The following is an 11,733-nucleotide window of genomic DNA, read 5'->3' on the forward strand; positions in this document are numbered from 1 at the left end:
TGGGTGATGGGGGAAAGCAGGAGGAGGGAGGGCGAATTAAAGAGCTGGGAAGTCGATTGGTGAGAGAGATAAAGGGCTGGAGAAGCTGACAGGAGAGGACAGAAGGCCATGGGAGAAAGGGAGGGGGCAAGATCACCAGAGGGAGGTGTTGGGGAGGTAAAAGAGGAAATGGGAACGGTGAAGGGGGTGAGGGCAATTACCAGGTCTGAGAAATTGACGTTCATGCCATCAAGTTGCAGGCTACCCGGACGGAATAAAAGACATTGCTCATCCAACCTGTGCGCGGCCTCACCACGGCCGTACAGGAGGGCCGTGGCCTGTCAGTGAATTCCACTGCATACAGGCCCAAAGCTGCCAAACGCTCCTCATTCCCACAATCACCCTCGTGCGCCTGCTCCGGGCTCCCTCCAGTGACGCGACACATCCCACACGTTCCTCTTGGGGGTGGAGGTTTCCGGAACGCCACTGAATGAGATTCTCAGGAATCTGAGGAGATTTGGAACGTGACCAAACACTGTCGCAGACTTCCGCAGCTGTGTGGTGGTGGGGAGCGTTCTGACCGTCTGCCGCAGAGGCTCCCATGCTCAGGATCACAAGGGGCTGCAGACTCAGCCAGCTCCGTCGGGGGGGCACAACCCTCCCTACCACCGAGGGCGTCCTCGAGAGGTGGAGCCTCAAGGGGCAACATCCATCAGTAAAGACCTTCACCATCTAGGACAGGCCCACTTCTTGTTACCACCATCAGGGAGGAGGAGGGATAGGATGTACCTGCACTCCAAGGTGCAGTTTCTGACCCGGCACAGTCAACGTGTCTGACAGGATTCTTGGGACTCTCCGAGAGTAGAAGGCGGTGGAGCGGTTGGATGTTGTCTGATGGATTTTTGCAAGGTTCAAGTCAAGTCACTCTTTATTGTCATTTCGACCATTAACTGCTGGTACAGTACACAGTAAAAACAAAACAACGTTCCTCCAGGACCCTGGTGCCACATGAGACAACACAAAACTACACTAGACTAGTGAGACAGCACAAGGCTACACTTGACTATGTGACACAACACAAAATTACACCAGACTATGTGAGACAGCACAAAATTACACCAGACTATGTGAGACAGCACAAAATTACACTGACTATGTGAGACAGCACAAAATTACACTGACTGTGAGACAACAAAAAATTACACTAGACTATGTGAGACAGCCCAAAACTACACTTGACTACGTGAGACAACACAAAACTACACTAGACTACGTGAGACAACACAAAACTACACTAGACTATGTGAGACAGCACAAAATTACACCAGACTATGTGAGACAGCACAAGGCTACACTAGACTATGTGAGACAACACAAAATTACACCAGACTATGTGAGACAGCCCAAAACTACACTTGACTACGTGAGACAACACAAAACTACACTAGACTACGTGAGACAACACAAAACTACACTAGACTATGTGAGACAGCACAAAATTACACTAGACTATGTGAGACAGCACAAAATTACACTAGACTATGTGAGACAGCACAAAATTACACTAGACTATGTGAGACAGCACAAGGCTACACTAGACTATGTGAGACAGCACAAAATTACACTGACTATGTGAGACAACACAAAATTACACTAGACTATGTGAGACAGCACAAGGCTACACTAGACTATGTGAGACAGCACAAAATTACACTAGACTATGTGAGACAGCCCAAAACTACACTTGACTACGTGAGACAACACAAAACTACACTAGACTATGTGAGACAGCACAAAATTACACTAGACTATGTGAGACAGCACAAAACTACACTAGACTATGTGAGACAGCACAAAACTACACTAGACTATGTGAGACAACACAAAATTACACCAGACTATGTGAGACAGCACAAAATTACACTAGACTATGTGAGACAGCACAAAATTACACCAGACTATGTGAGACAGCCCAAAATTACACTAGAGTATGTGAGACAACTCAAGGCTACACTAGACTATGTGAGACAGCACAAAATTACACCAGACTATGTGAGACAGCCCAAAATTACACTAGAGTATGTGAGACAACTCAAGGCTACACTAGACTATGTGAAACAGCACAAAACTACACTTGACTATGTGAGACAGCACAAAATTACACTAGACTATCTGAGACAGCACAAAATTACACTAGACTATGTGAGACAGCACAAAATTACACTAGACTATGTGAGACAACTCAAGGCTACACTTGGCTATGTGAGACAGCACAAAATTACACTAGACTATGTGAGACAACTCAAGGCTACACTTGGCTATGTGAGACAGCACAAAATTACACCAGACTATGTGAGACAGCACAAAATTACACCAAACTATGTGAGACAGCACAAAATTGCACTAGACTATGTGAGACAGCACAAAATTGCACTAGACTATGTGAGACAGCACAAAATTACACCAGACTATGTGAGACAGCACAAAATTACACCAGACTATGTGAGACAACTCATGGCTACACTTGACTATGTGAGACAGCACAAAACTACACTAGACTATGTGAGACAGCACAAAATTACACCAGACTATGTGAGACAACTCATGGCTACACTTGACTATGTGAGACAGCACAAAACTACACTAGACTATGTGAGACAGCACAAAATTACACTGACTATGTGAGACAGCACAAAATTACACAGACTGTGAGACAACAAAAAATTACACCAAACTATGTGAGACAGCACAAAATTACACCAAACTATGTGAGACAGCACAAAATTGCACTAGACTATGTGAGACAGCACAAAATTACACCAGACTATGTGGGACAGCACAAAATTACACCAGACTATGTGAGACAACTCAAGGCTACACTTGACTATGTAAAACAACATAAAAACTGCTCTAGACTACAGACCTGCAGAGGACTACATAAAATGCACAAAATGATGCAGGGCAGCACAATACTTAATAAACAAGGCAATAGGCACAGTAGAGGATAAATCTCTGTGTGCAGGCTGGTCTGGAAGGTGAAGAACCCATTTGCTATGCTGGCCCCCAGTGAGGGACTGAGTACAGGAGTCGGGACGTTACATTGCAGTTGGACAACATCTCAGTGAGACCACACAGGAAGATTCTCATTACAACTTCCCGAACTTTGAAAGGCCCTGAATAGAGTGGATGTGCAGAGGATGTTTCCAGTAGTGGTGGGGGTGGGGGGGGCACAGCCTCAGTATAATAGCATGAGGAGGGATTTCGTTAGCCAGGGGGTGGTGAATCCGTGGATCTCATTGCCAGATACACTGGGTGCATTGAAAGCTGAGGTTGACCGGTTCTTGATCAGCCAGGCTGTCAAAGGTTACGGGGAGAAGGCAGGATGACGGGGTTGTGAGGGAAAATAAATCTGCCTTGATGGAACAGACTCGATGGGCTGAATGGTCTTGAGTTACTAAACTAGAAAGAGCACAGAGGAGATTTACCAGGGTGTTCCGTGGACTGAGGAGCACAAATTACCAGACTGTGTGGACAAGGACACCAGTACCTGGAATGTCAGAAGTCAAAAGGTGATCTGATAGAGGTAGATAAGGTCATGAGGGACACAGACAAGGGTGAAAGTGCACAGTCTTTTTACCCAGGGAGGGGTTAGTAAGGTTGAAGATCAGGGACGAGAGGTTTAAGAGGGATCTTCGGCAATTTATTCCCCCAGAGAGTGGTGTGTGTTTGGGAGGAGCTGTTGAGAATGTGGTGGATGAGAATGGCACTTTGAAAAGCCATCTAGACAAGTCCAGGGATAGGACAGGTTTACAGGCCAATCATCGGGCAGTTGGGACGAGGCTTCCGGGCGACACAGCTGGCAGGGACCAGTTGGGCCAAATGGCCTGCTGCGTGACTCTGTGACTCAGAGTCTTGAAGAGGGAGGGGAGGGGACAGGAGGGGCACTTACTCCAGACCACCAAAATCCTGTGGGCCATCGTCCAGTCTGGGAATCGCTCCGTTCTGTCCCAGTCGCTCGCTGGGCGGGACAGGCTAGACAGAGAGAGAGAGAGAGAGAGGCAGACATGTTACCCTCGTCCAAATCTTCCCGAACCTCCCTACGGCCTTTCTCACCAGATCCTTCCCTGCCCTCTCCCACTCTTCTGCCCTCCCTCCCTCCCTCCCCCCCCCCCCCCCGACTCCTCACCGACCTGGACAGGGCTGTTGAGGGGCTGATGTGCTGCTGCCCTCCCCTGGGAGCTGGCATCGCCTTTTGCCCCCTCGGGAGGATCCCCCAGCCCCTCCAGCGAGTGGGAGCGCAGGCTGCTGGTGGTGGAGGAGGAGACCCGAGCAGAGAGAGTCTCGTCCTCGGTCAGCGGGTCGGGCTCCAGGTCACTGACGCCTGAGGGGGCAGAGAGAGAGAGGGTGAGGGGGAGAGAGGTTGGGGCAATGAGAGGGTGAGGCGGAAGGGGAAATGAGGTACTCACTCAGATAGGTAGAAGCCGGGCGGATTCTTCGGCTGTGAGTTGTGTGTCTGCGGACGGCCAGGGTGTCCTGCAGAAAGAAATGACAGATCTGCGTGTGTCTGTACTGGATATACAGACTAATGTGGAGGGAGATTCACTCTGTCTGACCCCGGGGGTGTGTGATGGGACGGTGTGGAGGGAGATTCACTCTGTTTCTGACCCCGGGAGTGTGTGATGGGACAGTGTGGAGGGAGTTTCACTCTGTCTGACCCCGGGGGTGTGTGATGGAACGGCGTGGAGGGAGATTCACTCAGTGTCTGACCCTGGGAGTGTGTGATGGGATGGTGTGGAGGGAGTTTCACTCTGTGTCTGACCCCGGGAGTGTGTGATGGGACGGTGTGGAGGGAGATTCACTCTGTTTCTGACCCCGGGAGTGTGTGATGGGACGGTGTGGAGGGAGTTTCACTCTGTGTCTGACCCCGGGAGTGTGTGATGGGACGGCGTGGAGGGAGATTCACTCAGTGTCTGACCCTGGGAGTGTGTGATGGGATGGTGTGGAGGGAGTTTCACTCTGTGTCTGACCCCAGGACTGTGTGATGGGACGGTGTGGAGGGAGATTCACTCTGTGTCTGACCCCGGGAGTGTGTGATGGGACGATGTGGAGGGAGATTCACTCTGTGTCTGACCCCGGGAGTGTGTGATGGGACGGTGTGGAGGGAGTTTCACTCTGTGTCTGACCCCGGGAGTGTGTGATGGGACGGTGTGGGGGGAGATTCACTCTGTGTCTGACCCCGGGAGTGTGTGATGGGACGGTGTGGGGGGAGATTCACTCTGTGTCTGACCCCGGGAGTGTGTGATGGGATGGTGTGGAGGGAGTTTCACTCTGTGTCTGACCCCGGGAGTGTGTGATGGGACGGTGTGGAGGGAGATTCACTCTGTGTCTGACCCCGGGAGTGTGTGATGGGACAGTGTGGAGGGAGATTCACTCTGTGTCTGACCCCGGGAATGTGTGATGGAACGGTGTGGAGGGAGTTTCACTCTGTGTCTGACCCCGGGAGTGTGTGATGGGACGGTGTGGAGGGAGATTCACTCTGTGTCTGTCCCCGGGAGTGTGTGATGGGACGGTGTGGAGAGAGTTTCACTTTGTGTCTGACCCCGGGTGTGTGTGATGGGACGGTGTGGAGGGAGTTTCAGTCTGTGTCTGACCCTGGGAGTGTGTGATGGGACAGTGTGTGGAGGGAGATTCACTCTGTGTCTGACCCTGGGAGTGTGTAATGGGACGGTGTGGAGGGAGATTCACTCTGTGTCTGACCCCGGGAGTGTGTGATGGGACGGTGTGGAGGGAGATTCACTCTGTGTCTGACCCCGGGAGTGTGTGATGGGACGGTGTGGAGGGAGCTTCACTCTGTGTCTGACCCTGGGAATGTGTGATGGGACAGTGTGGAGGGAGATTCAGTCTGTGCCTGACCCCGGGAGTGTGTGATGGGACGGTGTGGAGGGAGTTTCAGTCTGTGCCTGACCCCGGGAGTGTGTGATGGGACGGTGTGGAGGGAGATTCACTCTGTGTCTGACCCCGGGAGTGTGTGATGGGACGGTGTGGAGGGAGATTCACTCTTTGTCTGACCCCGGGAGTGTGTGATGGGACAGTGTGGAGGGAGATTCAGTCTGTGCCTGACCCCGGGAGTGTGTGATGGGACGATGTAGACCAACTCCATGCAGTGGGAGAGTTCGGATCTTACAATGCTGGTGGCGAGCTCGTCATCTGTCCCATTGTCTGGTTGCTCTCTGCTACCGGGAAGGGCATCCTGCCACCCACCAATGGTTGGTGATTGCTTCTCCCTCAGGGTCTGTACTTGAGCGATGTGTTGGACCTGTGTAAGTGGGCCAGAGACAGTTGTCAGACACTCTCCCTGTCCTTGGAGTTTCCTGATGCCCCCTGCCCTGAGGTCTGGTCTCCAAGCTCAGACCTCCAATCATTCATTCCAGTCATTGTGTCTGTACCCCTCCCAATCTTCAGGAGGGTGAGATCTCTCAAACCACAGTCCTCCTTCTGGGGAAGGCGTTCTTGCACTGACGGAGATTTTTCAGAACAGAAACTGGCCCTTCAGCCCATTTGCTCCATGCCTACCAGGATTCACATCTGAGCCAGTCCCATCTTCCCGTGCTTGACCCATGCCACCCCCAACCCCCAGGCAGTAGTTCCCAACTATTTTTATGACATGGACTCCTACTGTTACGTGGACCCCAGGTTGAGAACCCCTGCTCTCAAACTTTCCTATCCATGTAACTGTCCAATCATCATCTAAATGCTAGTCCACGTATCTGCTCAATCACTTGCTCTGGCAGCTTGATTCATACACTGACCCGCTGGGAGATCAAGTTGACCCTTTAGTGTCAGACTCCTGTACCCCGAGGGAAAATACTGTGACCAGCTACCTTATCTATACCAGTCCTCACTACTTTAAATCTTTCTTTCTACAGGGGCACAACTGGGGGCATCCTGACTGGCTGCATCACTGCCTGGTCTGGGAACTGTACCTCCATCAATCGCAGGATCCTGCAGAGAGTGGTGCGGACAGCCCATCTGTAGATTTGAACTTCCCATGCTTCAGGATATTTACAAAGATGGGTGTGAAAAAGGATCACTGGGGACCTGAGTCACGCCAGCCACAAACTTTCAGCTGTTATCATCCGGGAAACGGTACCGCAGCATAAAAGCCAGGACCAACAGGCTCCGGAACAGCTCCTTCCACCAGCCCATCAGACTGATAAACTCATGCTGACACAACTATATTTCTATGATATATTGACTGTCCTGTTGTACATATTTATTATAAATGACTATAATTGCACATTTAGATGATGTATCGTATATTTTTTACTCCTGACATGTATATGAAGGATGTAAGTAATAAAGTCAAGTCAAGCCAAGCCAAGCCAAGTCAAGTCAAGTCCTCCATTTCCCCTTGAACGTCCAGGTCTATCTTTTCTTCACCCTTTCGAGCTTAATCACACCCTTCCTATGTCACACCCTTCCTGTCACAATCTTTTAAAAGCAAAAGAAATTCCAGTTAGTGTACGGATTGTGACCTTTCTTCAGGGAACGGTGCAGGGAGGTGGGGTGGGAGGTGAAGGGGCAGACGGAGGAAGAAATAGACAGACAATGTTGCAGAGTGGACCGGAGAGAGCTTGGCTGCATCCCAGGCACCCGCTGCCCACGACCGTGAGAGAGGGAGGCAACTGGTGCAGCACTCATCCGTACAGCGGCCTTACCACCCAGGCAGGCTGCCAGACCCATAACCGTAACGTGGACTGTACTTTCTCAATGTCACCTCGCGGGCATGCAGTGTTCCTGGGACCATTTACTTTTTCCGTCTAATCGTCTGTCTTTGGATGAGCTCACTTAGTGTTGTTGGTGTCTCATTTGTGATCCTGGGGATTATTAAACTCTCTTTGTGTTTATCACTGTTACTCAACATGGGTAATTGAATTAGCACGGTGTTTTCAACGTCCTGTAGTTGTCGTCCTTGGGAGATTGTTGCTCCGTCTAGACATCCGGGCTGTCTGATTGGTCCTGAATCCCACGTGCTGCAGGGTGTATTTCAAGAGGGGCCTCTTTGTCTGGTGAAACTCAGACCGAGTTCTTCTGTGTAATGCGAGTGATTTCAGTTCACCAAGATCCTGTCTAGTTCGCCTGAGTCCTTGCTAGTCTTGCTGGTTAACTTCTGCAATAAATCTTTTGTTTCCTTCGAACTGCCGAAGTCACTTGAGACGGCTGGTGACCCTGACACTTTGTAGATAAAAACACCTGCCCCGTGCATTTCCCTCCCGAAACTTCCATCAGGTCAAGATTTTAGCCTTTGCCACTCTGGCGAAATACAGGCTAAGTTTGGCCATCTTTATGCGCTGAAGCAACGGAGTGGTTAGCATGACGCACAGGGCATCAGAGTTCGTAGTTTGGAGGTCACCTGCAAGGAGTCTGTACGGCCTCCCACGGAATGCGCGTGCTTTTATTCCCTTCGTCCCACCACAGACCGATGAGGTTAATGGGTCATCGTAAATTGTCCCGTGGTTAGGCTAGGGTTAAATCGAGGGGTTTGCTGGGCACCTCGAAGGGCAGGGAGGGCCCATTCTGCGTTGAATCTCAATCAATTAATCAATAGCACATTCCCTCTAATCCAGGCACCATCCCTCTGGACTCTCTCCAAAGCCTCCCCCACCCCTCCTGCAAGGGTGAACACGAGTGTGGCTTCAGCAGTGTCTTGTCTGAGATTTGGACTCAGAAAAGGTGAAGGGACAGACCAACTTGCCCTCCCCCCCACCACCACCCCAGTGTCTGGGATCGCCCCGTGCACGACCGACACCTACCAGGGTCTTGTGGCATTGGTAGAGTTCGTGTAGGATCTCGTCCAGCAGAGCGTTGGTCAGAGAGGTGACCAGGAGCAGGGTCAGCTCGCTGCAGGAGAGAGGAGGGACGTTAACACACACACCGAGGTTGGGGAGTTACTGGGGATGATTCAAAGAGGTGAGTGGGGGCAATACTGGGGTACGGGATGTTACAGACTGAGTGGAGAATGTTACCGGGGATGTACTGATCAGGGAGCGTCACCAAGGGGGGAGGAGAGAAGGAGGGCCGTTACCGGAAACGGACAGAGATGGGGAATGTTATCGGGGATGAACCGATGGAGGGGAGGTCGATACAGGGGACAGACTGAAAGGAATTGTTAAACCCCTCGCCCTGGGACCAGAGGTCATGTCCCCTCACTCCATGGTTGTAAGGCGTGACCCCACCCCAAGGCTGCTGGTCATGACCCCTCATCCCGTGGATGGAGGTCACGACTGTGCAACCCCCCCCCCACCCAGCTTGGGAATGGAGGTCATGACTCCTGACCCCTCACCCCAGGGCCAGAGGTCACCACCCCAAGGACACACCTGACCTTCCTGTGAATGGCCGCCCCGCCCTGCTCCAGCACAGCTGCTCGGACGAAGCCGCCCGGCGCAGGAAGTCCTGCCCACACGACCCGCAGCTTCTGATTGGTCTCTGCCCGGCGGGCTGCTAGAGGGCAGAGATCACGGGCCAGGGTCACCATTGAGTCCAGCAACACCTACGGAGGGGAGAGGGCAAAGGTCAACAAGGAGGGTTAATGGCGCCTAACGGCAACTCTTTTGCTTACGTCTTCAGAAACAGCTCTATTTCCATCTTTAATATCTCTATTTTTCCCTTTGAAGACCCTGACCTGGAGTTACACACTGACTACGGTTCTTTGCGGGAATGGGACCCGCTCACGGGGTTCCATAACTAGCCGTTGTTTGGCCTAAGAGTCCTGCTCAGACTCGGAAGCCTAGGACCCCGTGGCTCTGGAGCGGGGCAGATCGAGGGTTGGTGTCACGGCAGGAGACCCCTGAGTCGTCAGGGGAGTTGAAATATCTACGGCTGCGTGCCTGGAGGCCCGAGATCTTTCAGATCTTCAGGCACCGAGCTTGAAAAAGGACTTTCAACATCGCAAACCAGCGAGTTGTTTGTTCACTGGAGATACCAGGGAGAGAGGGAGCCTGTGGTGTGTCGAATACCGGGTGAAACGCGAGGTCTGTGGGGTAACTGCAAGTCCGTGACTTTGCTGCTGCTTTGCTCATGCTGAGTGCCCGGTGGCGGGTGCCGATGTCTTTTTTTGTTATTGGGGGGAGGGGGGATTGTTGCTTGCTGCCACTTACGCGCGGGAGGGTGGGGAGCTGGGGGGGGGGTGCTTTGGAGTTCAAACATTGAACTGTCATTCATTCCTTGGGGGCACTCCTCTGTTTTCATGGACGGTTGTGAAGAAAAAGCATTTCAGGACGTATATTGTATACATTTCCCTGACATTAAATTGAACCTTTGAACAAGGTCACAGGTCAGGGTGAAGTTGGGATTCGGGGAGGACGAAGGTCCAGGAGGAGAACAGTTCAGAGGGCAGAGAGGACTCAGGGATCAGTGAGGATTCAGGGGTCAGGGAGGGTGGGTTCCGGACGTTAGGGAAGCTCCAAGGGGCGAGGGGTATTTTGGTGGCCAGTTTTGAAGGGTCTGGTGTTGGTTCTGGAGGTGTCAGGGGTCAGGGGTCAGGGGGTACTCACCTGCAGCTCACTCTCCAGGCCCTGGGTCACCTCGGCTGAGGCTGCCTCCAGCTTCAGAGACAAGTGTTGGTGGCAGGACGTCCGCTGGGCCAAGTCGTAGAGGCTGGGGAACAGCTGTGGAGAGCGGGAGGGGTGAGGTTGAGGGGGGGGCGACGTTGGGGAGGAGGGGAGAAGAAGCGATTCCTCCTCCTGTCCCACGTAGACAGCTAGCATTAACACAGCATAGGGAGGGAGGGGTGGAATGCAGAGTGGGGTAGGAAGAAGAGGGACTGAAGGGGAAGAGCAAGGGATGAAGAGTGAGAGATGGAGAGGGTCCAGGGATACAGAGGGAGAGGGATGGAGTGGGGAGGGATTGTGAAGGGTGGTAATGGAGGACGAGGAGGGTTGCTGAAGAAGGAGGGGCAGAGAGGGGTGCGGAGGGAGGGGGAGAAGGAGGGACAGAGAGGGGTGAGGAGGGAGAGGAGGAGAAGGAGGGGCAGAGAGGGGTGAGGAGGGAGAGGAGGAGAAGGAGGGACAGAGAGGGGTGAGGGAGGGGCAGAGAGGGGTGAGGAGGGAGAGGAGGAGGAGGGGCTGAGAGGGGTGAGGATGGAGTGGGGAGAAAGAGGGGCAGAGGAGTGAGGATGGAGTGGGGAGAAGGAGGGGCAGAGAGGGGTGAGGATGGAGTGGGGAGATGGGAGGACAGAGAGGGGTGAGGGAGGGGCAGAGAGGGGTGAGGATGGAGTGGGGAGATGGGAGGACAGAGAGGGGTGAGGGAGGGGCAGAGAGGGGTGAGGAGGAGAAGAAGGAGGGGCTGAGAGGGGTGAGGATGGAGAGGGGAGAAGGAGGAGTGGTAAAGGGGGTACGTCCTGGTCGGAGGGTGGGAACACCACAGGAGGGCTGAAATGTATTGGGAGGGTCTCACCACTCCGGAGTTCTGGGCATCCTTCAGAATCTCCCTGGCGTGTCGGGAATCCTGCTGTACGGAATCCAGCGGGCAGTTCCTCAGCACCCAGAGATCCGCATTCACCTTCACACACAGTCGCTCCATCATCTGGGGAGACACAGTCCATGCCATGGTTCCAGTCTCTGTATCCCTGGGTCAGACCCAAACCGGGAGCACCGTGCACAGTTCCCGTCTCTGTATCCCTGGGTCAGACCCACACTGGGAGCACCGTGCACAGTTCCCGTCTCTGTATCCCTGGGTCAGACCCACACCGGGAAC

General features: G+C 52.8%; 2 protein-coding genes across 2 annotated transcripts in view; both read right to left on the reverse strand.

Annotated features, from left to right (window-relative positions):
• Positions 1-11,559, reverse strand: part of LOC132381732 (capping protein, Arp2/3 and myosin-I linker protein 3-like) — a 34,291-nt gene extending 22,732 nt beyond the window's left edge. The window contains exons 1-7 of the mRNA XM_059951303.1: positions 11,434-11,559; positions 10,533-10,646; positions 9,357-9,529; positions 8,793-8,880; positions 6,241-6,295; positions 4,170-4,360; positions 3,929-4,011 (exon numbers count right to left, since the gene is read on the reverse strand). Of these exons, the coding sequence (XP_059807286.1) occupies positions 3,929-4,011; positions 4,170-4,360; positions 6,241-6,295; positions 8,793-8,880; positions 9,357-9,529; positions 10,533-10,646; positions 11,434-11,559 (830 nt within the window). The remainder of the gene's footprint in view (positions 1-3,928; positions 4,012-4,169; positions 4,361-6,240; positions 6,296-8,792; positions 8,881-9,356; positions 9,530-10,532; positions 10,647-11,433) is intronic.
• LOC132381733 (capping protein, Arp2/3 and myosin-I linker protein 3-like) overlaps positions 11,522-11,733 on the reverse strand; it is a 58,157-nt gene continuing 57,945 nt past the window's right edge. Inside the window, exon 24 of the mRNA XM_059951305.1 lies at positions 11,522-11,562. Within this exon, the coding sequence (XP_059807288.1) occupies positions 11,559-11,562 (4 nt within the window). The 3' untranslated portion in view covers positions 11,522-11,558. The remainder of the gene's footprint in view (positions 11,563-11,733) is intronic.

This window comes from Hypanus sabinus, chromosome 26 (assembly GCF_030144855.1).
Source record: "Hypanus sabinus isolate sHypSab1 chromosome 26, sHypSab1.hap1, whole genome shotgun sequence".
Classification (NCBI taxonomy): Eukaryota; Metazoa; Chordata; class Chondrichthyes; order Myliobatiformes; family Dasyatidae; genus Hypanus; species Hypanus sabinus.